The sequence below is a fragment of the Pleurodeles waltl genome, chromosome 7 (genome assembly GCF_031143425.1).
Source record: "Pleurodeles waltl isolate 20211129_DDA chromosome 7, aPleWal1.hap1.20221129, whole genome shotgun sequence".
Lineage (NCBI taxonomy): Eukaryota > Metazoa > Chordata > Amphibia > Caudata > Salamandridae > Pleurodeles > Pleurodeles waltl.
Window position 1 is genome coordinate 1,469,783,118 of NC_090446.1, and position 25,692 is coordinate 1,469,808,809.

Genomic DNA, 25,692 nt, shown 5'->3' on the forward strand with positions numbered 1-25,692 from the left:
CTTACCTCGGAGGTTTGCAGCACATTGCATTATATTTTGGTTCCATTGTGTTTTAGTGTCAGAACCACAAAACCTCTAAGTAGTGCGGACACACTTCATAAAGTTCACATGCTGTAAATTGCTAATAGTGCTAAAGCTTACTTGCCTCCTGAGTGTGCAAAAACAGTGTTTGGGACTGTTTGTTACTCACTAAGAAACCTTCTGCCTCCAGGGTGTGAAGGCATACTGCATTAGGCACTGGGGCTGCAGATGAATTGTTAGTGAGAGAAATACCCTGCCTCTATGGGGTTCTGTCAAACTGCTTTAGCTTTTGTGGTAGATTAATTGTTAGTGAGAAACTCCCTGCCTCAGAGTTGTGCAGGCGCACTGATCTAGGCTGAAGTGCTGGGAATGTGCTGAGAGAACCCTCCTGCCTTTGAGGTGTGCAGGCACACTACATTGGGCTCTGCTACCGGAAATTGTTAGGGAGTGAACAGCCCTGCCTTTGAGGTGTGAAGGCACACTGCAATACGCTGTAGTGCTGGAGATTTGTTTTAGATAGAGAACCCCCTGCATCTGAGTAGGGGTGGGCATAAATCGCATAATTTGCTGTAGGGTAATTATGCAAAATTACTGCAGTGAGATTACATCAAATTACATGAAGAGCATTACCCAGCACTTAGCTCTACTTTCTTTTCTTGCGTTCAAAGTGGAAAACACTGCTAAATGCAACAGAACACAAACAGTAGCAGCTAGCAGTTGCTCGCTAATTTGTTGTTCCTGTGCTAAAAGTTTTGTGCCAATCTGATCATAATTATGCAAGCAGGCATAAAAACTTTCAAAAATGTCCATCAAAAAAGTAACCTGAAATTATCAAAATTATTCCTATTACTCTGAAGTAATAAACATTTCACCTAGGCTTACTGCTGAGGTGTGCAGGCTGTGGTGCTGGGTAAGTGTTGGTGATGTGCAGACACACTGCATTACTCTCTGCTAGTGGCAAATGTTAGTGAGAGAAAGCTACGGACTATGAGGTGCCCAGGTGCACTGCATTAGGCATTTGTGCTAAAGATGGTTTGTTAGTGAGAAGACCCACAGCCTCTGAGGTGTGCAGACGCACTGTATTAGGCTTTGGTCTTAAAGATAGTTTGCTAGAGACTCCTTCCAAATCTGAGGTGCACAGGCACACTGCATTAGACTTTCTTGCTAGAGACAGTTTCTTAATGTGATCCCCTCAAACCCTCCCCTCGCCCTGTCTGTGAGGTGTGCAATTGCACTGCATTAGGCTTAGGAGCTAGAGATGGTTTGTTAATGTGATAAATCCCCTGCCTTTGAGTTGTATAGACACATAACTAGATACCGTTTGTTACTGTGATAAATCCCCCGCCTGTGAGTCAGTCGCACTTCATTAGACTTTGTTGCTAGAGACAGTTTGTTAGGCTTGATAGCCTTAGGGTGGTCCTCCCCCACTTCTTTGCCTGCCTCTCTCCATTTTCTGACCCTGTTTTTTCTGGTTTTAGTTCCTACTCAATTAGCATATTTAATTTACCTGCAAGTCCCTAGTAAAGTGCACTACATGTGCCATGGGCCTGTAAATTAAATGCTACTAGTGGGCCTGCAGCACTGATTGTGCCACCCACATACATAGCCCCTTAACCATGTCTCAGGCCTACCATTGCAAGGTCTGTGTGTGCAGTTTCATTGTCACTTCGACTTGGCATTTAAAACTACTTGCCAAGCTTTAAACTCCCTTTTTTTGCATATAAGTCCCCCCCTAAGGTAAGCGCTAGGTAACACATAGGGCAGGATGCAATGTAGGTAAAAGGCAGGACATGTACTATGTGTTTTACATGTCCTGGTAGTGAAAAACTCATAAAATCGTTTTCCACTGCTGTAAGGCCTGCTCCTCTCATAGAATAGCACTAGAACTACCCTCAGATACTTTTGAGTGGCAGCTTCTGATCTGGAAGAGTGGCCCTGTCATGTTTAGTATTCACAGACTTGTAATAGAAAACCCTGCTCACTGGTTCTGCTTACTGGATTTAATATTACTATTTTAGAAATGCCACTTTTAGAAAGTAGGCCAATCCACGTCTGGTCTGTGCTGGTTGACAGCTCCCCTTGTGCATTCCACCCAGACAGCTATAAACACAGGACACTCAGTCACATCTGCATACTGAATGTCTCTCCCTGGGCAAGAAAGGTGGAGGGTCTCTCTGTTGCATTTCAAAGGCCAGTGTCCTGCCCTCACACAAAGGACTGATGAACTTTACACCCCCCCCCCCACCCCCACAGGGATCATAGCAGACAGGATTGGGCTGAAAGGGGAACTTGTGCACTCTGTCTGAGGAACTGCCTGGCTGCCCAAAGGACTCATTGTGACTGCTTTCCTGAGAAAGACTGCTGCCCTGCTTGTTGCCCTGGTGGCCTGTTACTTTGCTGGAAGGACTCTGCCTTCCCCAAAAGTGCTCTCCAAGGGCTTGGTTGGAGCTTGCCTCCTGTTCTGAAGTCTCAGGGGCAGCAAAGACTTCACAAGATGGCTTTTAGCCAGTTTCCCGACGTCAGAGACGCAAAGAATGACTTCCGCGACGCCAGCACCAACGCTGCAGCTGCCCCATGGACATTTTTGCACACAGCGACCGCGGGCTGCAACAGAAGTCTGACATTGCCATGACGCCTCTGACATCACATAGTGTGATCACGCATCTACCTCGCTGGGTCACAAGGAACCGACGCCGCAACAGCTCCCTCTGCAACCGGACGGAACCAACACCTCATCTCCCCTGAATTGCAGTACAGAACGGACACCTCTCCTCCCAGGATGCCATAAGGGACTGACGCCGCACAGGCTCCAGCAACGCCTCATCTGCATGACTCCGTGCGACATCTTTCTTTCTTCATTTTCAAAGGTACTGCACCTTAGGGTCCATGTGACTCTGTGACCAGCGCCTGTGGTGTCGGATTATAGGGAATAACTCCGTGATAGCACCAGTTGGAGCTATCAAGTTTCTAAGCGCTTTATTGGGATTTATACTTTAAAAGTTCATAACTTTGCTTATGTACATTGAATATTCATTGTTTTGACTATTTTCTTCACATAAATATGATCTATATTTCTAAACCTGTGTGGTGTACGTTTGTGGTGTTTTCACTGTGTTACTGTATGATTTATTGCACAAATACTTTACACATTGCCCTCTAAGTTAAGCCCGACTTCTCAGTGCGAAGCTACCTGAGGGTGGACACAGGATAATTTGGATTGTGTTGTGACTTACCCTGACTAGGACTGGGGTCCCTACTTGGACAAGGGTGTATACCTTTACCAACTAGAGACCTGATTTCTAACACAGTTTCTTAGTGTAATTCCCCAAGCTCTTTCCCTCTCTCCCCCGTGTCTAAGGTGCGCAGTCGCACTACATTGGGCTTAGATGCTAGAGATGGTTTGTTAGCGTGATAAGACCGCTGCCTGTAAGGTGCACAGTCGCACTACATTAGACTTTAGTGCTAGAGGCAGTTTGTTAGTGTGATAAACCACCTGCCTGCGAGGTGTGCAGTCACACTGCATTAGAATTTGTTGCTGGAGACAGTTTCTTAGTGTGACCCCTAACCCCTGCCCCCCCAACCCTCTACCTCTGTGAGGTGCACAGACGCACTGCATTACATCGGACTTTGGTGCTAGAGACAGTTTGCTAGTGTGATAAACCTCTGCCTGTGAGGTGCACAGTCGCACTGCATTAGGCTTAGATGCTAGAGACGATTTGTTAGTGTGATAAACCCCTGGCCTCTGAGGTGCGCAGATGCACTGCATCAGCCTTTGGTGCTAGCAGTGCTTTGTCAGTGAGATTGCATTAGGCTGTAGTACAGGACAGCTACAGCAGATTAGAAGACAAGTGATTTTGACGTGTGAGACATGTCTAAAGCTGCTTAAGTAAAGTATCCTAAATAGCTCTAATCAAAATTGAACAGATGGCTGAGTGATGGTGAGACGGGTTCAGGATGAGGGATGCAAGAAGAGCAGATTCTGGGAGAAGGTGGTGAGAAGGTACGATGCAAAAAACGAGGGGCTCAAAGGGGAAGTAGACTAACAGAAGCATGTCAGGACAGGTGAACGGTTTCAGATTAATTAAAAGCGCCCCCCACTAGTGAATCAGATACCTACAAAAGTGGCCCACATTTGTGCACTGCCATAGACATTGCCTGAACAATGTCAAACAGACCATACGACAGAACCACAAACAACCAAAAACCAGGATAGATATTGATCTGTAAGACCAGTTCTTCAGTAACAGCCAGATTGCTGCAGGTGTGGACTGGTTAAGATTGGGAGGAGGTTGAGTTTGAGATTTTCCAACAATCAGGCTGGCATATAATGTTAAAATGTATTATACGACAAGCAGGGTGCATCAGAGGGGCCTAAGGAGCAGTGGAACAGGAGAGGAATGCAGATCTGTAGGAGTACTAAGAGAGAAAACACAATATATTGTAAAAATAACCAACATTTATGAGGACTTGCAAAACAGAGAGGGAGAGAACATGTGTGCGTTTTTGTCTGGGTGCATGTAAAAATTCCTCATGAACATCTCAACATACCCGACTAAAAGCACCTCCACCCAACTATTTATCAGAAAATACAATTATGAGGTGGTTTTAACACCCCAAACAACCCCCTGAAGCTGCGCCCCTGCAGATTGCCCTATAGACCAGACCGACCCTGTATGGGAAGGTGCACACAGGTGTAAGCTGGTCCGAACACATGCAACCTTAAGTGCCCAGAAACTCAAAGCTTCAAATACAATGTGGTACACCAGGTACCTTTATTAACATTACAAACAAGGGAAGCACTGACAGCAGAAAGAGTCCTGACATCCTTGCGGCCAGGAAGATCAAGAGAGGTGAGTGAAGCGGATGATGGTGACCACAGGCTCCACCAGGCGCCAAAACTCCTTGGACTGAGAAGGCATCATCAACGCCCCCCCCCCCCCCTTATTTATTTATTTATTTATTTATATATATATATATATATATATATATATATATATATCACTCTCTCCTCTGCAGCCCCTGACCTGTCTGCCTAATTGTGAAATCTGCATTATAAGACACCACAGAAACCTAAATGTTAAATGTAAATCAGCAGCTATGCAGATACTGTTATCACATCTCAGCCCTATTCACCATGGGTATATTGCCCAGTATTGTGCCTTCTGAGTCCTTTGAAGGACACCCTGTATTTCAACCTTGCAAGGTTAATGAAATGGGTTTCACTGATTTGCTGGTAGGCCACTTGATAATTATAGTGCTCTATGGCAACATCTACTGTAGCAAGCACTAGCATCTCTGCTAACGGACTACACCCCATTCCATAGATCACAACCCTCCTCTCCCTGAAACCCTATAATACTGAGTCCCTTCTTTCCACTCTACTCATCTACTCAATGGATTGCATGATACCACAAAGCCCTTACAAATGTCATAATTTCATTTATAAAACAACAAAAGACATAAATGCAAGAAACTAGGTCTCTGAATTCAGAAGCATAAACCTAATAACCAATATTCCACTAACCTAAATGTTAACATTTGAAGCCCGCAGTAGTGTGCTACTCAACGTAAATGACTAACACCTCGTCAGGGACGGTAAGTGCCATTTAAAAGCAATTACAATGAAATATATGTTTTTTTGCAATAAAAATAAGGTGTCACAAAGTGCAAGAGGGTTTACACTGGGTATAGGCTACCGTCCAAAAAAAGAAAAGTTTAAGGACTGAAACATGAGTTGAAAAGTGTTTTTGTTGTTCACAAATAGCACCATGGAAATTATAACTTTTCCTAAGTAATGAATGAATTCATGTCATGTTCTGTCAGTACTAGTGATCCCATTGAATACATTAAGCGTTTTCTGTGTAATGATAACAGGTTTATTAAAAAGCATCTTAAGTGATGTGGTATGGCCTTATTGCACCTAAAGTACATCAGGTCGTCCACTCTAAACAGGGAAAAGAGTCTGATGTACTTACACTAAAAGCAGTCAGCCAGGCTGTCATTGAAGGGTTTCCACCGGCAGCACCAGAGATGGCACCACCATCAGAAACAGGACTGCCTGGCTGACTAACTAGAGCAGGAGGACCATAGGTTTCGCAGATAGGACTGCATGCTATTTTAGGGTTTTCTTGACTTTATACGGTTACTTATATGGTCAGTTCAGTTTGTAAGCATTTAGTTGACTCCTGTTAATGTGGTTTGGTGCAGATACTACATAAATGCACATTTGTGTCTGAATGTACATTCATTGATCTGAATTCTTAGGAGCAGATTAATATTAATAAAGTTAAATGTACTTTCTTGCTTTAAATTTACATTGGTTAGAATGGCTTTACGATTGTTTGTTCGATTTTATACTCATTATAATAAATGAACGTTTTATTAGGCTCCATTCCAGTTAGCTAATGAAGCTGATTTCCTTTTTATAACGCCCATTTCATGTTCATTGCTGAACAGGTTTTGGTAATGGCTTTGTGGATTGCTGTATTGTATAGTACCATTTGTATAGCAGTTTCCTGTGCCTAATAATGGCAGAAAGTATTTTCTGGGTGGTCAGATAGATAATCATACACTCATCTTGGTATGCATGGCTGATAGGCAGTATGTTCCATATTGTGGTCTATATTGAAAGTATGTTGGTGTTGTGTGTGGCGTTCAGTGGTGCATTCCAAAACTGTGCCAATATTTTGCTGTGTTTACCCAAAGTACGAAGCAGAAAAGATGTTGGCAAGCAGAGCTGCTTTTGCATACACTTACCCTATCCTACTTCTCATCACTACTTATAATGGTGTTGTATGAGTAGGTTATCTCTGCTGTGCTTGGTGAGTACGTGTGGGGTTGGGGCCCAGGAAAAGCAAGGGTGTGACCCAAGGAAAATCAACAGACATCATTGTTACAAGGCACACCAAAGAGCAGAGATGCTCTGAACCAGGAAGTTTACGCGACTCAATTCATATGTGGGTTTATTGGATCCACCCGGGGTTGGAAGTGGCATGACCCAATCAAGAGACACTTCTTATATGAGCCCTTGTGGCCCACTATAAAGTGGAGATACAACAACTTTAGGTATCAGGTGTCTGTTGGGTCCAACCAGCAGTGAAAGATGCCTTGTCCCAGTGAAATCGAGTCACTAGTTGTACCAGGGTACATGGGGACCACCCAAAAGTGAAATGTGGTTATCATAAGAAACAAAAGATGAAACATATCAATCTTTTGTTGCGCACATCATTTATTATTATGCTTGATTAAAGTTTCCAAGGAGGAAAAGTCAGTCTCGGGAAAGGATGTCTTGTGCATGGCTCTGAAGAGTGTGCTGCCCTGTTTTTGTTTTTCCTGTAATTGTCTTTTTTTGTTATTCCCCAGTGAGCCCAGAAATCCACATACATCCCTTGGGCGCCTCCATATTACATCACCCTAAACCCCGGAACATTGTTTTGAGGTTGAGGAGGCAGATTAAGTGCACCTTCTATGTGAGCGTGACTATTGTCCTCTACGTGGGGGCACTGTGGGACTGGCGGTAGTAGCATCATGATTTCAACTGAAGGCACATGCATTTTCACCTGTCTGCTTCAGTCTTATTGACTAATGGGCTGCCCCATATGAAAGCTTCTGCAATTATCCCTTAACAATGTGTTTAAATATGAAGAGAAAGTGTAGAATAGTATGTACACTGTATGTTGTGGGTTGTGCTTGGACCCTACTATGGAATTTGGAGTAATGTATGAGTGCATCCATTTTTGCTTCCCAGTGAGTGAGACAAGCTGGAATGGAAGAATGGCTTTGTTTCATTCACTTCCCCAGCAGTAGAGCACAGTGCAGTGCAGTGTTGGGCAGTCTAGCACTGCCAGATGAGCCAGCTTGAAAGGGCAAGTTTGTGGTTTGGTTTTTAGGTACTTCCTGCCTATGTGATGGCCCTTTCAACCTGGCGTATCTGGCAGTGCCAGACTGCCTGACAGGTCAGTCCAACACTGGTAGAGGGTTGCACTGGGTGAATGTTATTAGAGCCAGGCACTGAAAGTTGCTTGAAGGGCCTTTCATAGAGCACTCCCATCATCTCGTCCTCCTAATGCAGAAGCTTTACTTTTCAAAGGAGAGAGTCCCTGCTACCAAACCCCAGTATACAGAGAAGATCCTGCTTGGAAAGAGCTGAACAGCTCTTGTGCATAAGGACCTGGCTGAGATGTTGTGAAGTCCATGCAGCTCCAAGATATTCCCAAGATGCTGTGCAATGAAACCACTTGCATCTGTCTTCATCAAACAGGGCCTAACCAAAGGATTGTCACCTGCATCACTGCTTGATGACCCTCTTTTTGCATATCCTGCTAGCATTGCAAGGAAATAAAGTGCCTGTCCCTCTTTGCCTCCTGAAGGTTTGGTGACACTCCTTGCTTCCATCTCTTTGCCTGGAGAAGTCTGAGAGGTAATTAGCTGAAGCAACACCTAGTACATTACTGCAAACGGCATCAGTTGCAGAGCAATACTGATGTGAGCTTCTGGCCCCCAGCCCCCGTCTCCAACTTTGTCTTCTGCATTGGAGTCCATGCCACTGGTCCTGTAGGCAACCTGCACACCGTTAAAAAAAATCCACGTGTGACTGGTAGCTGCAAACACATAGGGCTGCAAATGGGGCAGTTCCACTATAAATATATTAAAACACTTAGGTGTTTATGCTGAAGGTGGGGTGTGAAGGAGCCCATTGGTTACTATTTATTAAGACTTACTTGAGCATCTCTCATAGCATGCAGATAAGTCTTGATATCCTGACTCCTTCCATAGTTTAAAAAAAAAAAACCTGCAATGGATTTTAAGTCCAGGTTGCCATACACCATGAGTGTCATGCTTAGATTTCAAGTTTATTTTTAATGTTTTTGTTGTGAACATATGCTCTAATTGTGATGGATATCTGTTTACCAAGGTTCACGCTTGGATGCCAAGCACTGGGTAATCATGCTAGAAAAACAAAAGTGAGAACAATATTGCTGTGTTAAATTTATACATGTGTAGTGCTCTCAGTGTAGTTGTTCTTTTTGAGCCTCAGGGGTGATAAAGATGCAGCTTAGTAGACATTGTAGAATCAGTTGCAATCAATCAATATTTGTAAAGTGCGGCTACTCACCCGTGAGGGTCTCAAGGAGCTGGGAGGGAGGTGGGGCGAGGGGCCTCATCCGAAGAGCCATGTCTTGAGGTTTTTCCTGAAGATGGTGAGGGACGGGCTTTGTCTGAGGTGCAGGGGAGGTTGTTCCAGCTCTTTGCTGCACTGTAGGTGAAAGATCCTCCTACGGCAGTGGTTTTGCAGATGAAAGGGACAGTGGCCAAGGCCATCTGGGCGGAGCGAAGGGATCTGGCGGGGGTGTGGAAGGCAATGCAATGGCTCAGGTAGGCTGGTGCTACTTTGTGTATGGCCTTGTACGTGTAAGTGAGAAGCCTGAAGGTGATTGGCTTCTCGTCCGGTAGCCAGTGGAGGGTCCTCAGGGGTTGGGAGATGTGTTCTCAGTAAGGGAGGTCCAGGATGAGTCTGGCGCAGCGTTCTGGATGTGTTGAAGTTTTTTATGTTCCTACTTGAGGTGCTGGCGTAGGGGGGGGAGGGGGTTAAACAGAATTGTTAGAAATTGGGTCTTTGGTTTGCAGTCAGGTCACCCCCTGTCCACGCAAGGACCCTCACTCTAGTCAGGGTAAGTCATGCACAATCCAAATTATCCTGTGACCACCCTCTGGTAGCTTGGCACTGAGCAGTCAGGCTTAACTTAAAAGGCAATGTATTTGTGCAATAAATCATGCAATAACGGTATAGCACCTCAAAAATACACCACAGTGTTTAGAAAATATATAATATTTATCTGATAAGATGCAGGTCAAAACAATTAAAAAGCAATAAGTATATGTTGAGATATCACTGTAAAAGTGATATGAAGTGTCTTTAGTCTTTTAAAAGCAATAAATGTCTCTTTCAAGCACAAAGTACCTGGTTTGTGTTCAAAATCTCCGCAAAGAACCGCAGAGGAGGAGATGCGTAGAAAACAAAGAGGTGTGCGTCAGTTTCTCAGGCCACACACGCAATGCATTGTTTAGTTTATACGCAGGAATGCTGTGCATCGATTTCCGTTGCTCAGTCGTGGATCCTCTGTGGGTTGCGGGGTTTTCGGACGTCCCGGGACGATGCGTGGATTTCTGGCGCTGACAGGACAAAGTCACAGGGGATGCCTCGATCAGGTGGGCGTTGCGTGGAAATTTATACCGCACGGCAGGCGCTGCATTGATTCATCTCTGGAAGTCGGGCTGCTTCGTTCCAGCTCGACTGTGCGTCAATCCAGTGGGCCGTGCATCAAATTTCCGGTTGCTATGCTGGCGCTGCATCAATCTTCTTGTTGCGAAGTCGGGCTACGTTGTTCCAGTTCAGCGTGCTGTGAATTTTTCACCGCAATGCAGGCTGTGCGTCAATTTTCGCCACACAAGGAACCCTTCTTGTAGAGGTGTAGTCTTTTTGGTCCTGAGACTTCAGGGAACAGGAGGAACACTCTATCCAAGCAGTTGAAGGGCACTTCTCACTACAGCCAGAGAGCAGCAAGGCGGCAGTCCTTCACAGACAGCAGTCATGTGAGTCCTTTGGGCAGCCAGGCAGTTCTTCTTGGCAGGTTGCAGGTTCTGGTTCAGGTTCTCTTCTCCAGGAAGTGTCTTGTCAGGTAGAGTGTCTACCTCAGAAGTGTCTACCTCAGATGTTGGTAGGGGCAGAGGCCCTGTTTAAATACCCAACTGTGCCTTTGAACTGGGGGAGACTTCAAAAAGTGGCGTAGAAGTGCACAAGGTCCTCTTTCAGTTCCATCCTGTCTTTCAGGGTCCCAGTAGGGGTGTGTGGTAGTCCTTTGTGTGAGGGCAGGCTACTGTCCTTTGACATTTAAGTGTCAAGCCTTCCACCCTCCCAGCCCAGGAAGACCCATTCAAAATGCAGAAGTATGCAAGTGAGGCTGAGTATCCTGTGTTTGGGGTGTGTCTGAGTGAATGCACAAGGGAGCGGTCAACTAAACCTAGCCAGACATGGATTGGAAGGCACAGAAGGATTTTAGTGTAGAGAAATGCTCACTTTCTAAAAGTAGCACTTCTAAAATAGTAATATAAAATCCAACTTCACCATTAAGCAAGATTTTGTATCACCATTTTGGCCATACTAAATATGACCTGGCTAATCCTTTCAGATGAGGATCTACCACTCAAACAGTGTATGAGGGTAGCCCCAATGTTATCCTATGAAAGGAGCAGGCCTCACAGCAGTGTAAAGACGGATTTAGGAGTTTTACCTGTCCTAAGAGACATAGAACACACATGTTCATGTCCTGCCTTTTACCTACATAGGTAGCCTATGGGCTACCTAGGGCCTACCTTAGGGGTCACTTATGTAGAAAAAGGGGAGTTTAAGGCTTGGCAAGCACTTTTAAATGCCAAGTCGAAGTGGCAGTGAAACTGTGCACAAAGGCACTGCAAAGGCAGGCCTGAGACATGGCTAGGGGGCTACTTATGTAGGTGGCACAACCAGTGCTGCAGCCCACTAGTAGCATGTAATTTACAGGCCCTGGGCACATATAGTGAACTTAACTAGGGGCTTACAAGTAAATTAAATAAGCCAATGGGGAATGAGCCAATGCCACCATGTTTTAAGGAGAGAGCATATGCACTTTAGCACTGATTAGCAGTGGTAAAGTGCAGAGTCCTAAAGCCAGCAAAGATGAGGTCAGAAAAAGAGAAGGAGGAACACAAAAAGTCTGGGAGTGACTCTGCAGAAAGGCCATTTCCAACAAGAATTATACAGAAAATATTGCGATACTTTTTTTACTAAACCTAGCCAATATAGAGCTGAAATTCAACTGTGCAGTTTCAATACTGGATTCCTTAGAAAAGCTTGTTTGAGTGATTTTTTTAAACAAGAGTACCAGAAAGCTTTCTACATAAAAGCTTACCTACGTGATGAGCCGCCTTCTTGAGCTGCCATAACCATCAACACCCCCTCTCCCCATAGCACAACTCACATTTTTGAGATACTCATTCAATACAATTCTTTAATCACACACCAACACTATTAGTACATACTGAATAGTATGTATGTTGTAATATACCATTCAAACCTCTAGGCTTCTTATTGTCTAACATTCATACACTAAAGTCATGAATCATGAAGAATAAATAATTCGTTTTATGACATAATTCCTGTGTGAATTGGAAATGTTAGCTTTATGAGCAAAACCTTTACCCTTGTTTTTCACCAGTTATGGTTAACTATAATATCACAACATTCTCCTATGTTCTGCTCATGTGCTTAAGGCATGACATGTAAGCAACAGCAATGCATTTGGAAATTGCAGGGCCTGGTGTTGCTGGATTTGATAGTCGTGGCTTGGGCAATAACATTAAGCTGCAAGACCAGATGTCCTGAATTTGCAGCTTTCTGTACTTGATAACATTTGGGGACGTTCAAAATGCACTGTACCTGCTGAAGGCATTTTGCAAGTTATTCAGGTTTTCAGAGCACAGTGAAGCTACCGAATAGTCTGAGAAAAGAAGAGTTAGACAACAATAGGAGAAGGGTTATAGCCAGATATAGAGGCAAATAAATGAAAAAAAGTAAATAATAAAAAATAAAAAAAATAGAGGAGAGCTACACAGAGTGAGCCAAAGAAAGACAGAGAAAAAATGAGGTCATTGATGAGAGGAAGGACCTTCAGAGGACAAACAGAGAAAGACATAAAAAAGGGAGACATGAGAACAGACAAGAGAATCAGCAAAGCCCGTGGGAGCAAGAAACAAGGAGGTGAGAAAGAAAAGTAGAAGTGAATCAGTGACAGGAAACAGTGATACAGGAAAAAAATAAAAATACCAGGGCTAGAGATTACTGTGGATTAAGTCAACAAATAGGGCAGTTCTTGAAGTGGTAGATGCCTAGTGCTGGTGTATATTGTTGTGAATTACTCGTTTCCTGCTCAGAAGCGGCCGTGCTCTATCTCTGAAATTCAAATAAATGTGAGATTAGAATTGCTGGCCCTATATATTTTGCCCACGTCTCGTATGCTGCAACACAGTAGAATATAATATGTCTGCAGTTTACTCTTTTCCTAATGCTAATTACTCCTGATGATTGCATTTCCGATTCGGTCCCATCACTCTTGCTACATACATGTATTATATAATCTGCAAAAAATCTAGAGAGTTAAAGATGAATTCAATAAATGTTGCCAAATAGTTTCTTCAATTGTATTACTCTTTGATAACCTACAGCTACCAGTGTTTATGAGCATGTTGCACATTTTGGCATTGATTCTGTATTGTGGTGGCACTTTGGATAATCATATTTCATGACCAGTTTTTATTTCTGTGTTTATACAGTCAACATCTTTCCAAATGTGAGGTCCATTGCAGGCCATGAGAGTGCCTAAGTATATCCTAAAAAGAATATCTAATACCAGCTAAAGCTTAGGGGTAACATTTGCAATCATGGCAATTCAGATTCAACATTCTATGTGTTATTGAGCCTGGACGTGAGCCATTCTTCCCCGACTGCAAAACAGTTGATTCATGTACTAACATCTCTGTCCTTTAAATGTGTTGGTAGTATGCGCTGGTAAATATAGTATGAGCATAAGTGCAAAACTGTGTTTAGCCAAGGACTTAGCAAAACATTTGGTGGTGGCCACCCAAATATTTTGTTAGGTTTGCTTTTAAGATGATTATGTTAGGACTAACGGAACTGGATAATGTATTACAGAATGCATCATGAATTGCTGTTTGACCCAGAAACTAGAACCTAAAACTCTGCATCTTACCAAGTCTAAAGGCTTCATTTATAGGACAACAAAGGAACATTTAATATTCATTCTTCTAAAATTCCTTGAGGAAAAACCATTCCAGTCTAAGAGTTATTACATTTTGTTATGCTAAGACCAACCTCACTGCCCAGTGTACTTAAAATGAATTATTGGCCACACTGAGACTAATGACACACCATATCAGGTGTTGTACAGACCCCTGATGGGAACCCCATAAATGACACTGATCCAGCTCTGAAGATGGTTCTGCCCCCATTTTTCTAAGTGTTCGCACCTCCCTCCGCCCGCAATTATGGATCTGGTGGCGGCCCTGGGTCCCACATGCAACAGAGAGTCAACCTGCATTAAATCTGAATGTGCTGACTTGGGGTTAACCCGCAACTCTGCCTGGCAGTGGCAAAGAGCTCGTCACTTGGTCTCCAGGCTAAGGAAATAGCAGCAAAAGGTTAATTCCTGTGTGAGATGCGTGTCCTGGACTGTCCTGTCCTAGCTGAGTGAAAGTGACTGCTTGGAGCCAAGCACATGAGGTATGCCCGGGTTGGCATCATAGGCATGACAAGCAGTCAAAGACTGCTGCACATGGGACATTGATAAGTCATCATCCAGCAAAGGTTGGTAACTTAACTTCCTTTAATCTAGACCATAAATCTTCAAACTGGGGGGGCGCCCCCCCCCCAGGGGGGGGCCTCAAGTGATCCCGGGGGGGCGCCAGACTCTGGCCAAAAGACGCATTATACAGATAACAGGCCTTTGTTTTAAGCAGAAGCATGTTATTGCATTTTTTTTAAAGGTAACATTACTTAACTGCAATGTTTAAATAGGTCTAGACATATTTAAACATTGCCATCTTTATAAAATAATTGTGAAAAATTCTGAGGGGGGGCAATGATTTTTATTTTTCAACTGGGGGTGCGCTGCATTAAAAAGTTTGGAGACCTCTAATCTAGACACTATCCAACAAAAATGGAGGATCACCTAAAAAAAAAAAAAAAAAAAAAAAAAACACATTCCTACAATCCACAATGCCTCCTAAAACTACTGAGTAAATAAAAAAAAATCTTTGCCCTGCCAGCCACTGAAAAAACTCCTAAATTCCTTGCATCCGCCCCATTGCATAATGACCTCAAGTGTATAATTTCTGCCTATCCAGTACGTATTTATATTGAGTTTTCTTCCGGCTTCGGTGGCTGAGGTAGCGGTTATGAAGATTTGAAAGAGGATTAGTTAAGGCATGGCCTTTGAGAGGCAGACTTTAGTGCGATGTATGAGGTTCAGTGGTGTGCACCTACCCAGGTGCACACAATCATGTTACAGCACATTATTAATGTGGTGAGCAGTGGAAGAGCGTGAGAGGCAGGGTCACAGACCTGCAATCCTTGTAGGCTGAGGTCAAACATTACATTTCCTGCATTTCTAAATTTTAAATCACTGTATATTGTTCTGTCTTCTGGAGCAATATCCAGAGCTTGTTTCTGCACAGAGAAAGAGCTCCTATCCAATAGGGTATTTCAAGAAGACTGGTCAATAAGGGAACTATCCTAAATCTAGGTTTTTGTTGGTGGAAGAGTCTGGATTTAGATCATAGCAACACTCCCGCCCCACCACAAGGAGTGCGGTGTGTAGTAGAGGAGTGGGATTCCTATTGCGGCAGGTGTCAAGCAGACGGCCTGAAGGCAGTTGTATAGTAGCTTCAGCATTGTGGATTTGTTGCAGTTTGCAGATTAAGTTTCTATGGAACTCAACTCAAATTCATCGGCATCACCCACAAAACCCTCTGTATAAAAATGCAGAACCTCTTGAGCAAGAAACAAGCTTAACTTCGTATAAATTGCCACAACATGCCCAAGTTCTCAATTCTAATGAAGTATCCCAAACAGAAATAAAATCAGTCTACAAAATGAGTTTACTAACATTTTGCTGTCCATGCTTCTCAAACGAATCCTCATTTCTTCATGAGCGTATACAACCCCCACTTGTATCACCTGCTTTCGGCATTCCCAACCACGCCCATTCCAATGCAGCGGTTATTCTGAAAAACCGCAGTAGAACCTTTAACAAGTTCACCATTTATCTACACCTCCGGGGGTCTAAAGTTATATTGGACTCTAAATTATGTTTAATGAACACATTCTTTTAGCCATATGGTCCCTATGCTATAAACATGAATATTTTTAAAAAATAAGTAGAATGCAGAGGAACCCAGCAGAAGCTCGGTCAGTGACATTCACGGGTACCGTGGTGGTTTTCCATGAGCTGTGTTGTAACCAAGAGCCATTGTTCACCTCACTACTGTCTCAAAATTGCCTAGGCTAGTTTGAAACTAGTGATTACTCAGATTGCCTTGAAAAGTATTTTTTTTCTTCCTTTTTTTCCACAAAAATAACAGCTTTCAAACATCTTAGCTACCGGATGTGGTTCCAGAGTATAAATATCTGAATTACAGCTCCAAGAAATACATGGTAACTTGGACAGGAGTGTCAGGTGCTAGACTGATCACACTAAGAGGTGATGAGTGATTGCAGTAAAGGTGTCATCTTATGAATGTTGGTGCTTGACCCAAATGTACATCTCCCAATCTTCATCAGAAGAACTATAAATACTATCTCCTGGCCATGGTTGCAATATTCTCCTAGAAAGGTACGTGCAATGACCATGTGTGTTTCTATTTTTTTCCAGGTGTCATTCAATCTTTTGCTGGCTTCGCAGACTATTTTACCGTCATGGCCCAAGAGGGATGGTACCCAGAGTACTGTTTGGGGCTTCGAGCACATTGGGAAAACACCAAATTACAGGACCTGGAAGACAGCTATGGCCAGGAATGGGTGAGCAATTCTCTGTATATCAAGTCTCGGACCCTGGATACCAAGCATGTTCCCAGGATAAATCAGTACGCATGAGGGTATCCAGGTGCTGTGGTCACGCAGGTGCAGGTCTCAGTCAAAAAGTCAGGTCGAGTCCCTTTCTGAAATCCAGGATGGGGGGGGGGGAGGAGAGACAGGGAGAGACAGAGAGAGATAGAGAGAGACAGAGAGAGAGAGACAGAGAGAGACAGAGAGAGAGAATTCCATGCAGTAGTTGATGTACGCTGGTCCCTGGCTGTGGAGGGCCTTGTAGGCATGTGTTACCATCTTGAACTGGGACCTCTTCTGGACAGGGAGCCAGTGGAGGTTCCTGAGGCGGGGGCTGATTCAGGATGAGCTGGCTAACGTATTCCGTATAGTGTGGAGTCTCTTGAGGAGTTGAGTGGTGATTCATAGATGGCTTTGCTATAGTCCAGCCAGCTGGTGACAAGGGCTTGCGTGACAGTTTTCTGGTGTCGACGGGGATCCATCCAAAGATTTTTGGATATGATATTAAGTCAGGTTCTGATGTTGTTGGCCAGGATCGTCATGTAGGTGTTGAATAGGGTGGGGTTGAGGGATGAGAGTTAGGGGAATGCCACAGATGATGCTATTGAGCTCAGAGGTGAAGGGTGGAAGGTGGACCTCTGGGTGCATACAGTGAGGAAGGAGGTGGTCCATTTGAGAGTGTCTCCCTGGATGCTGACATGGTGGAGTCTTCTGATGAGGGTGTGGTTGGATACGGTGTTTAACGCTGCTCAGAGATGAGGAGGATGAGGGCTGCTGTCTCACCCCATTCGAGAAGGGTTCAGATGTCGTCAGTGGTGGCATACAGGGTAGCCTCGGTGCTATGGTTAGGGCAGAAACCGAATTGTGAAGTGTCGAGCAGGTTGTTTCTTTCTAGGTGTGAGGTGACCTGACTGTTATTGGCCTTCTTGGGGATTTTGGTGGGGAACTGGAGCAGCAAGATGGGACTGTAGATTTGAGTTTGCTGGGGTCAGCATGGTTTTTTTCAGGAGGAATCTGACCTCTGTGTGTTTCCATCTGTCAGGGAAGGCATCTGTGTTGATGGATGCGTTGAGAATGGAGGGGAGTTCGCCACAGATTTCTTTGTGTCCAAGGTTGAAGAAGCAGTGGAGACAGGGGTCTGTGAATGCTCATGATGGCCGTGGTGTTCTGTGTGGTGAGTAGATTCTAAGCTGTGAGCAGAGGAGCTGTGGGTGTTGTCCGTTGATGTGAGGAGGTTGTAGATGTTGGTGGGTTGAGGATCGATGGTGGATATCTTGTAATGGATGTAGTCTGTCACAGAGTTCTTGGGAAGGGAAGATCATATTCTTGGTGGTTGAAGGGCAGGACGGTACTGTAGAGTTCCTTGGTATAGTAAGCACTTGCTTCAATGCAGTCTATCAAGGCATCTCTTTTTGTGTCCTTGAGACATTTGTGGTATTTGTTGAGGGCTAACTCAAAGGTGGCTAGGTCTATGGGGTATTTGCTGCAGCACCATTATCTTTCCAATTGCTTGCAGTTGTGTTTGCTCGTCCGGAGGTCTGGTGAATACCAAATGGCTTGTTTAGTGGATCTCCTGCTTTTGTCCAGCTTCATGGGGGGTGACTGTAATAGCAGTTGGTGATCCAGGTGGGGAAGATCTTGACAGCCTATTTCAGGTTGATTGCAGTGTTGGGCTTGGTGGTGTTGAGGGTGTCCATCCATTCGGTCTTAGTCACTTTGTTCCAAATGTGGTGGCAGGAGCATGAGGGGCTGGTAGAGGTGCACGGGGAGCCTGTGAAGGTGTGGTTGGTCCAGGTGAGTTGGGGGACATGGTTGTACTTGACTCAGTCACTGGCTGTGAAGATAGGGTCCAACATGTGTCCTGTGCTGGGTTGGTGACCAGTGGGGTGAAGCAGATGATTATCATGCTTTCCAGGAGGTTGGCGGAGTTGATGTTTTCGTGGTCGTCAAGGTGGAATATGAGGTCCCCGAGGAAGATGTAGTGCTTTGAAGTCGATGACAAGCGGGGAAATGAATTCAGAGATGGCAGAAGTCGGGCGAGGTGTTGGGGGTCTGTATGGGAGGGTGCCTCTGATGGTCATCTTGGCATTGGTTTGAAACTGAGGTGTTCCATGATCAATGTGATGTTATCTTCAATGGTGGTCTATTGGATTGTTTCCTTGTAGATGATGGTGATGCCTCCTCCATGTTTGTTGGTACGATCCCAGTGTACGATCTTGTAGCCAGAGGCCATTGCAGTGGTGATGTCATGGTTTGAGGGGGGGTTGAATCAGGTCTCAGTGATGAAGATCACATCAGGGGTGAGGGTGGTGATTGTGTACCAGATTTCAGTGGCTTGTTTGAAGAGGGATCGGGTGTTGAGCAGGATGCATTTGAGCAGTTCTAGAGGTTTTGCAGTTGGTGCGGTGGGTGTAACTGAGAGGTCCCGAGTTGCAGGTGAAGCAGCAGTGGTGGCATGCAAAGGGTGGTTCTGTTGATCGAGGCTAAGTGACGCAGCAGTTGCTGTGATTGCGGTCCAAGATCTGCGTGGTGGTGAATGGTGGATGGCCAGAGAGCAAGGGTTCCTGGAGCTGGGTGCAGATTAGCCACAGATGGGCTTGCATTTGGCACATCTTCAGTGCGGCCACACTACAGCATCCATTAGGTGGGTCCTGGGAGTGAGAATGAGGGGGGCGCAGGACAACGGGAAGAAGGCGGGAGAAACACAAATTACAAAAACAGCAAGAAAGTGAGCAGCGAGGTGGCCGACGTGCTGCAGGCAGAAAACAACAAGTACAACAATTACAAAGATAGTGCACAATAGAAAAGTAAGACAGGTAAATGTGTATAGCTAACAGGAAAGGAATGTCTAACTGGTGTGGTAAACTGTGGAAACAGAGGAAAAAAATCCTAGAACAATAAAAGGGGGTTCATTTTTTATGTATTATGGACTGGTAATCGCTTTCAGGTAATATTGAGATGATAATACCAGATCAACTCACTAGGCATTATCCAGGATTTGATATATTATAAGAGTGGCATCAACATCATTAGCTCATACACTGTGCTCGATATTAGATTGATTGTGTTGAGTGATGTCTCTTTCAGACCTTCAGCCAGCGTCTCTACCAGCAGTACACCTGCTACACTGTCTTCTTCATCAGCATTGAGATGTGCCAGATTTCTGATGTCCTCATTCGCAAGACTAGGCGTCTGTCTGTCTTCACCCAGGGGTTCTTCAGGTATTGGTGGCATTCTTTGGCTCAATTATTATTCTCTCTCCTCTGAACGACTGCACAGCTATCTAGCTTACCCTCTGAACATTTTTGAAGAACTTTGCTTCCTGTGAGATTGTCCATTAACAGTAAGCCAAAAGCAACCTCTTTAAATCCCAAGTGACTTTGCTGTTTATACTGTAATTTGGTTTGCAGTCTTTCTATTCTGTTGGTAACTGAAGATCTCCATGTTTCTTAGCACAGGTCCAAATGCTCACACCTTCTCTTGCCTCTCTTTCAGAAACAAAGTGCTGGTGATAGCCATTGTTTTCCAGGTCTTACTCGGTAACTTCCTATGTTACTGTCCTGGGATGCCAAATATTTTTAACTTCATGCCCATCCGGTGAGTATTGTAGCTGTTCCCAAGCTTTGCAAGTTGTATGCAGCCACCACCTTGTAAGTCAGAAATCTGAATGTGAATCTTTGAGCTCAACTTTAGCTTAACAGCTTCTTGGTTTATTTTAATTGCTCCTGTCAAACACTACACAGTACTAGTTGATATTTGAGCTCAAGGCTGTCATTTTGGGAAGGTGGCTAAAGATATCAGGAGCTGATTAAGTCATCAGGTTTGTACCTTAGACACTGGGGGGGGGGGGGGAGGAGAACCATAAAATATTAAGTGAAGAATCTCTTCATGCTACTGCCGCCTGTTGGACCTGGGTACTGCTGCAACCTGTGCCTTCCCTTCTAGCAGCATGCAGCCAAAGTTGCCCAGATCTGCATAGAAGAAGCCTGAAATACAAGAGTGGGATCAGTACATGCAAAGCAGGTGGAAGTCATGTCTAGGTACCTGTGGCAGGCATTGCCCAGATCTGCATAGAAGAAGCCCGACACACAAGGGTGGGATAAATACATGTATAGCACCCAGATGTCAGCTCTGATGACGTGCAGCCGCAGTAGCTCAGGACTGCATGGAAGAAGCCTGAACAACAAGGGCAGGAGGAGTATACGTATAGCATCCAGATCTCAGCTCTGGTTACCAGCAGACAGCGTTGCCCAGATCTGCATAGAAAATGCCTGAAACATAAGGGCAGGATCAGTACATGGATAGCAGCCAAACGAGGTCTGGTTAAATGGCCAGGGACAGAACCCCCTAATTTTCCACCTCTGTTGTGAGACAAAGCACGGGCCTGGGCTCCCTTGGGCTTGCGAGTGCATAGCTCTCTACCAAAAACTAGAATGAGCCCCTGTAGCACAGGTGGTAAGACCACTTTAGATCAGACCTTTTACGTAGGTATCTCTATTACTATCTCATCTGCCATTGTATCTGCCTATCAGTAATATGTATTCTACCATTACCTCGACGCCAAGCACCTCATTCATACCTTTACCTTGACTTCGACCCTCACCAGTTTGTTTATAATTACACTTTCCTTTACCATTACTCTAGTACATATTACCATAAGTGTACAACATATTATTCCCATTTTGTACAGCACAGGTACACTCAGTGGGACATCTTCGTGCTTAAAGCCATTGTTACCCAAAGCAAATTTTACAGACTTCACCAGAAGGTTTGAGTGAAGTGACTGGGATGTGAACCTTTGAACATGAGGTCAACCATAGATTTTTGCAGAGGATGTATAAGCCTACTGAGTCACCTATCTTTAACCTGACCCTAAATCTTTCCTTTACCCATGCCCTGCTCCCCTATCATTTCCCTAACCTTACATCTATTCCCAATATTGACTCTAACCCATTGTTTGCCCTTAATCTAACCTTTCGAAACCTTAAACCTATCCATTCTCTTTATCTATTTCAATCGAGGTTCATGTAGGAAAATGCTAAGTTGATCACCATCACCCCATGAGCAGGAAAGGAACCGAGAACACTACTAATTAGAAAACACTTCCACATAGAATGAAAAGAGACATTTCCAACACTCCTCTGAGGCAGCTTATCGGACATTAGAAATAATAATCCTTGGCAAAGCCAATAGAATTGGCAGCCATCCTTTTGACTTTGCCAGTGCTGGCTTTGTTTTTGAAAAACGTTATTTTGGGGAAAACAGCAGGGGAGGGGGCACCAATAAAAAAAAACAAAAAAAAAACACTAAAAGCAGAAATATTTTGAGTTTGAAAAAGCAGTTATAGTAGACCCTGGAACTGAAGGTATGTATGTTTGCGGATGATCTTCTTGTGAAAGAACACTATGTTGTCACAGTGAAGTTTGCTAATACCTAAGGTCGGCTGACCTACTGCCCCAAGATATATGCTCTAGAGGGCGGAAAAAATATGTGAATGGCACAATAACAGGCCAATAGATAAAGAGGGCCGACTGAAAGCCCCTGTATGAGTGTATATAATAAATATACATTTAGTGAAACTAATGTTCTAGGTAAAAGCCAGACCCAAAACATGGATTCCATAATGCCACATTACTTGATTTATACCTTGACTCTGGACAATATTTAGAGCCTCCTTTCACAACAAACTCAGATTGTTGGACCCTTGTCCTCCACCTATACAAACAGAGTGTATTTAACTTTTTGTATTTACCTTTAAAGCATGCACACCTTTATACTGTTTGTTGTATACAGCTTCATCTGTACCATTCTATTTATCCTGGTACCACAATGCCCTCTATGAATCCAAGCCATCTTTTGATGTAAAGTGCTTTTACACGTCCAGGTCTTGTTTGTGCTGCATAAAACGGCTAAATAAAACACATGAAACATTGTCATATGCTGGCAGCAATCTTTACAGGAATTACTCTTACAGCAGCATCTACAATGCTTTAAGGAGCAGGAACAGACTATTTCTGATCAAGAAGAGACGATTTCAAGTAGGGACAATACAATTAATACGAGAAATACGGTATGAAAACTAGCTGCCACCTTCCCATTTTTTAGACAGAAATTAAAAAGTTATCCACCCTTGAAGCAAGAATGGCCCTTATGCTCACAAAAGGCCACATGATTAGCAGTGGCAGATACTGAAAATAAAAAGTGGTGAGGGCAATAACAATAATAATAAAAATAATTTTAAAAAGGACTTACCTGCCACTGAAGCGGTCAGTCGTCTCTGTGCTACTCTGCTCCTGGCAGTTCATGGGCCACGCAGCACTGGCTCTCCCAGAGTCCCCGCCTAAACCAAATGCTGCTCTCATACTATTACCAAGCATGAAAAATGCATCAGGATTGGCCTGAGCAGGCTGGTTCGACACTCGCTCTGGGACAGGGAGCCTGTGCCTTTTCTCCACCCAGCTGTGAAACACAGCTGGCTTGGAGAAATAGAAGTGCACATGTCTGTTTGGCTGGCCTAAACCAGCCGGCCAACTTGATGCGCACTTACAAGTGACCACCACTCCTCACCCCACCACTGTCCAAGAGGATGGCCCAGCCCAGTCCAGCCCTAGATTTGCGTTGACGGTCAGTGAAAAATAAAATGATAATAAAATTGTTTATCATAATTTTATTTTTCATCTACGGGCTTTGAGCTGTGGGGAGGTTGGAGGGGTGAGGTCTATGCTCCTCTGCCATTATCGAGGAGCTGTCAGTAATAATTAGACTGCTATTACAATACAATACAATACAATACAATACAATATACTTGTAGAGCGCACAGCTACTTCAGCGAGGTATCCCGGAGCTGTCGGAAAGAACTCCTGTAAGAAACCTGACAGCAAACCAATAAAGTACACTTGTGGTACACACAGCCTCCTCAGCCAATGACAGATGAACACTTCAGGAATTCAAATAAGTTTAAATGCTTAAGGAAACAACTTGTTTTTGATCTTTGTACCCCAGACACAAAATTCCCAAGGCACTTGCTCATTCTTCATTGCCACTTTATGCAACTAACCGGAGCCATAAAGACCTTAAAACAAGTTATTATATATTTTTTTTTTAGCTAGAGTGTATTGGGATTTGGAACTTTTAATGGCACGTTTCTTATTAAATCTTAGAAATAGTTTAAATTTAGAGGTCTCAGAATGCTAAAAGCTTAAAAAAAAAAAAAAAAAAGAGAAAAAAAAATGATTAGCAACCTAAGCAATTGCTATTGAGCTATGTCTCACAATATTCATTTAGTCATGAACTTTATCAACATTACTCCAAGCATTTTAGTTATACGAGAGGCCAGGTAAATAATCAGACACGCAAACTGGTGATGTCAGCTCGGGAACATGAACAGTCTGATAGGACGGAGGCAGCATATAGGTAACAATGTGTGTAGAAAATACATGATATATGTGTAGAATATTATTGGACAAAGCATGTTAAATACTTACCTAAGTTAATGGAATCCCGAAATGAATTGTGTGTTCAGAGTAAATTTGGCCAAATTAAGAATATTTCAATCAACATTATTCACCACTGTCAGTTTCCCCCAATAATAAACTGCTACAGATAGTTAGATTAAGCTCTAATCAGTAACTGAGAACACGAGGTAAATTATCATAAAATCTGTCTGATGTTCTCCTTTTTTACCCTTTATGTGCTCATTTGCACTGCCCTGTTATTTACTCCGTATAACGCATTCATCACTGGTGTACTATTGTAATGCCCACATTACTGCAGAAACAGCAATGCTTGTATTTTGCTTACAAGTGAAATAGCAAGAATGAAAATGTCACTTACCCAGTGTACATCTGTTCGTGGCATCAGTCGCAGTAGATTTGCATGTTCTGCAATAGCTCGCCATCTGGTGTTGGGCCGGAGTGTTACAAGTTGTTTTTCTTCGAAGAAGTCTTTCGAGTCACGGGACCGAGTGACTCCTCCTTTTGTCTCCATTGCGCATGGGCGTCGACTCCATCCTCGATTGTTTTTCCCCGCAGAGGGTGAGGTAGGAGTTGAATTGTAGTAATAGTGCCCATGCAATGGAGTGACTAAGTATGCACCTATTTAAGGTTGAGATGATACATATATAAATAATTGAAGGTAACTTCCAAACTGCTACAGGCTCCCGGGGAGGCGGGTGGGCACATGCGAATCTACTGCGACTGATGCCACGAACAGATGTACACTGGGTAAGTGACATTTTCAGTTCGATGGCATCTGTCGCTGTAGATACGCATGTTCTGCATAGACTAGTAAGCAGTTATTTCCCCAAAAGCGGTGGATCAGCCTGTAGGAGTGGAAGTAGTTTGAAATAATGTCCTTAATATGGCTTGACCTACTGTGGCTTGTTGTGCGGATAACACGTCTACACAGTAGTGCTTGGTGAATGTGTGAGGCGTAGACCATGTGGCTGCCTTACATATTTCTTGCATTGGGATGTTTCCTAGAAAGGCCATGGTAGCACCTTTCTTTCTGGTTGAGTGTGCCCTTGGTGTAATGGGCAGCTGTCGTTTAGCTTTAAGGTAGCAGATTTGGATGCATTTAACTATCCATCTGGCTATACCTTGTTTTGAAATTGGGTTTCCTGCATGAGGTTTTTGAAATGCAATAAAGAGTTGTTTAGTCTTTCTGATGTTCTTTGTTCTGTCAATGTAATACATCAATGCTCTTTTGACATCTAATGTATGTAGTGCCCTTTCAGCTACGGTATCTGGCTGTGGAAAGAACACTGGAAGTTCCACTGTTTGATTTAGATGGAACGGTGAAATAACCTTTGGCAAAAATTTAGGATTGGTCCTTAGGACGACTTTATTTTTGTGTAGTTGTATAAAAGGTTCCTGTATAGTAAACGCCTGAATCTCGCTTACTCTTCTCAGGGAAGTAATGGCGATGAGAAATGCCACCTTCCAGGTTAGGAACTGTATGTCGCAGGAGTGCATGGGTTCAAAAGGTGGACCCATAAGTCTAGTTAGGACAACATT

The 25,692-nt window shown here is 43.8% G+C and overlaps 1 protein-coding gene across 1 annotated transcript in view; it reads left to right on the forward strand.

The window, feature by feature from the left end:
• Window positions 1–25,692, forward strand: part of ATP4A (ATPase H+/K+ transporting subunit alpha) — a 75,509-nt gene that overhangs the window by 39,429 nt on the left and 10,388 nt on the right. Inside the window, exons 18-20 of the mRNA XM_069201173.1 lie at window positions 16,506–16,651; window positions 19,766–19,899; window positions 20,174–20,275. Of these exons, the coding sequence (XP_069057274.1) occupies window positions 16,506–16,651; window positions 19,766–19,899; window positions 20,174–20,275 (382 nt within the window). The remainder of the gene's footprint in view (window positions 1–16,505; window positions 16,652–19,765; window positions 19,900–20,173; window positions 20,276–25,692) is intronic.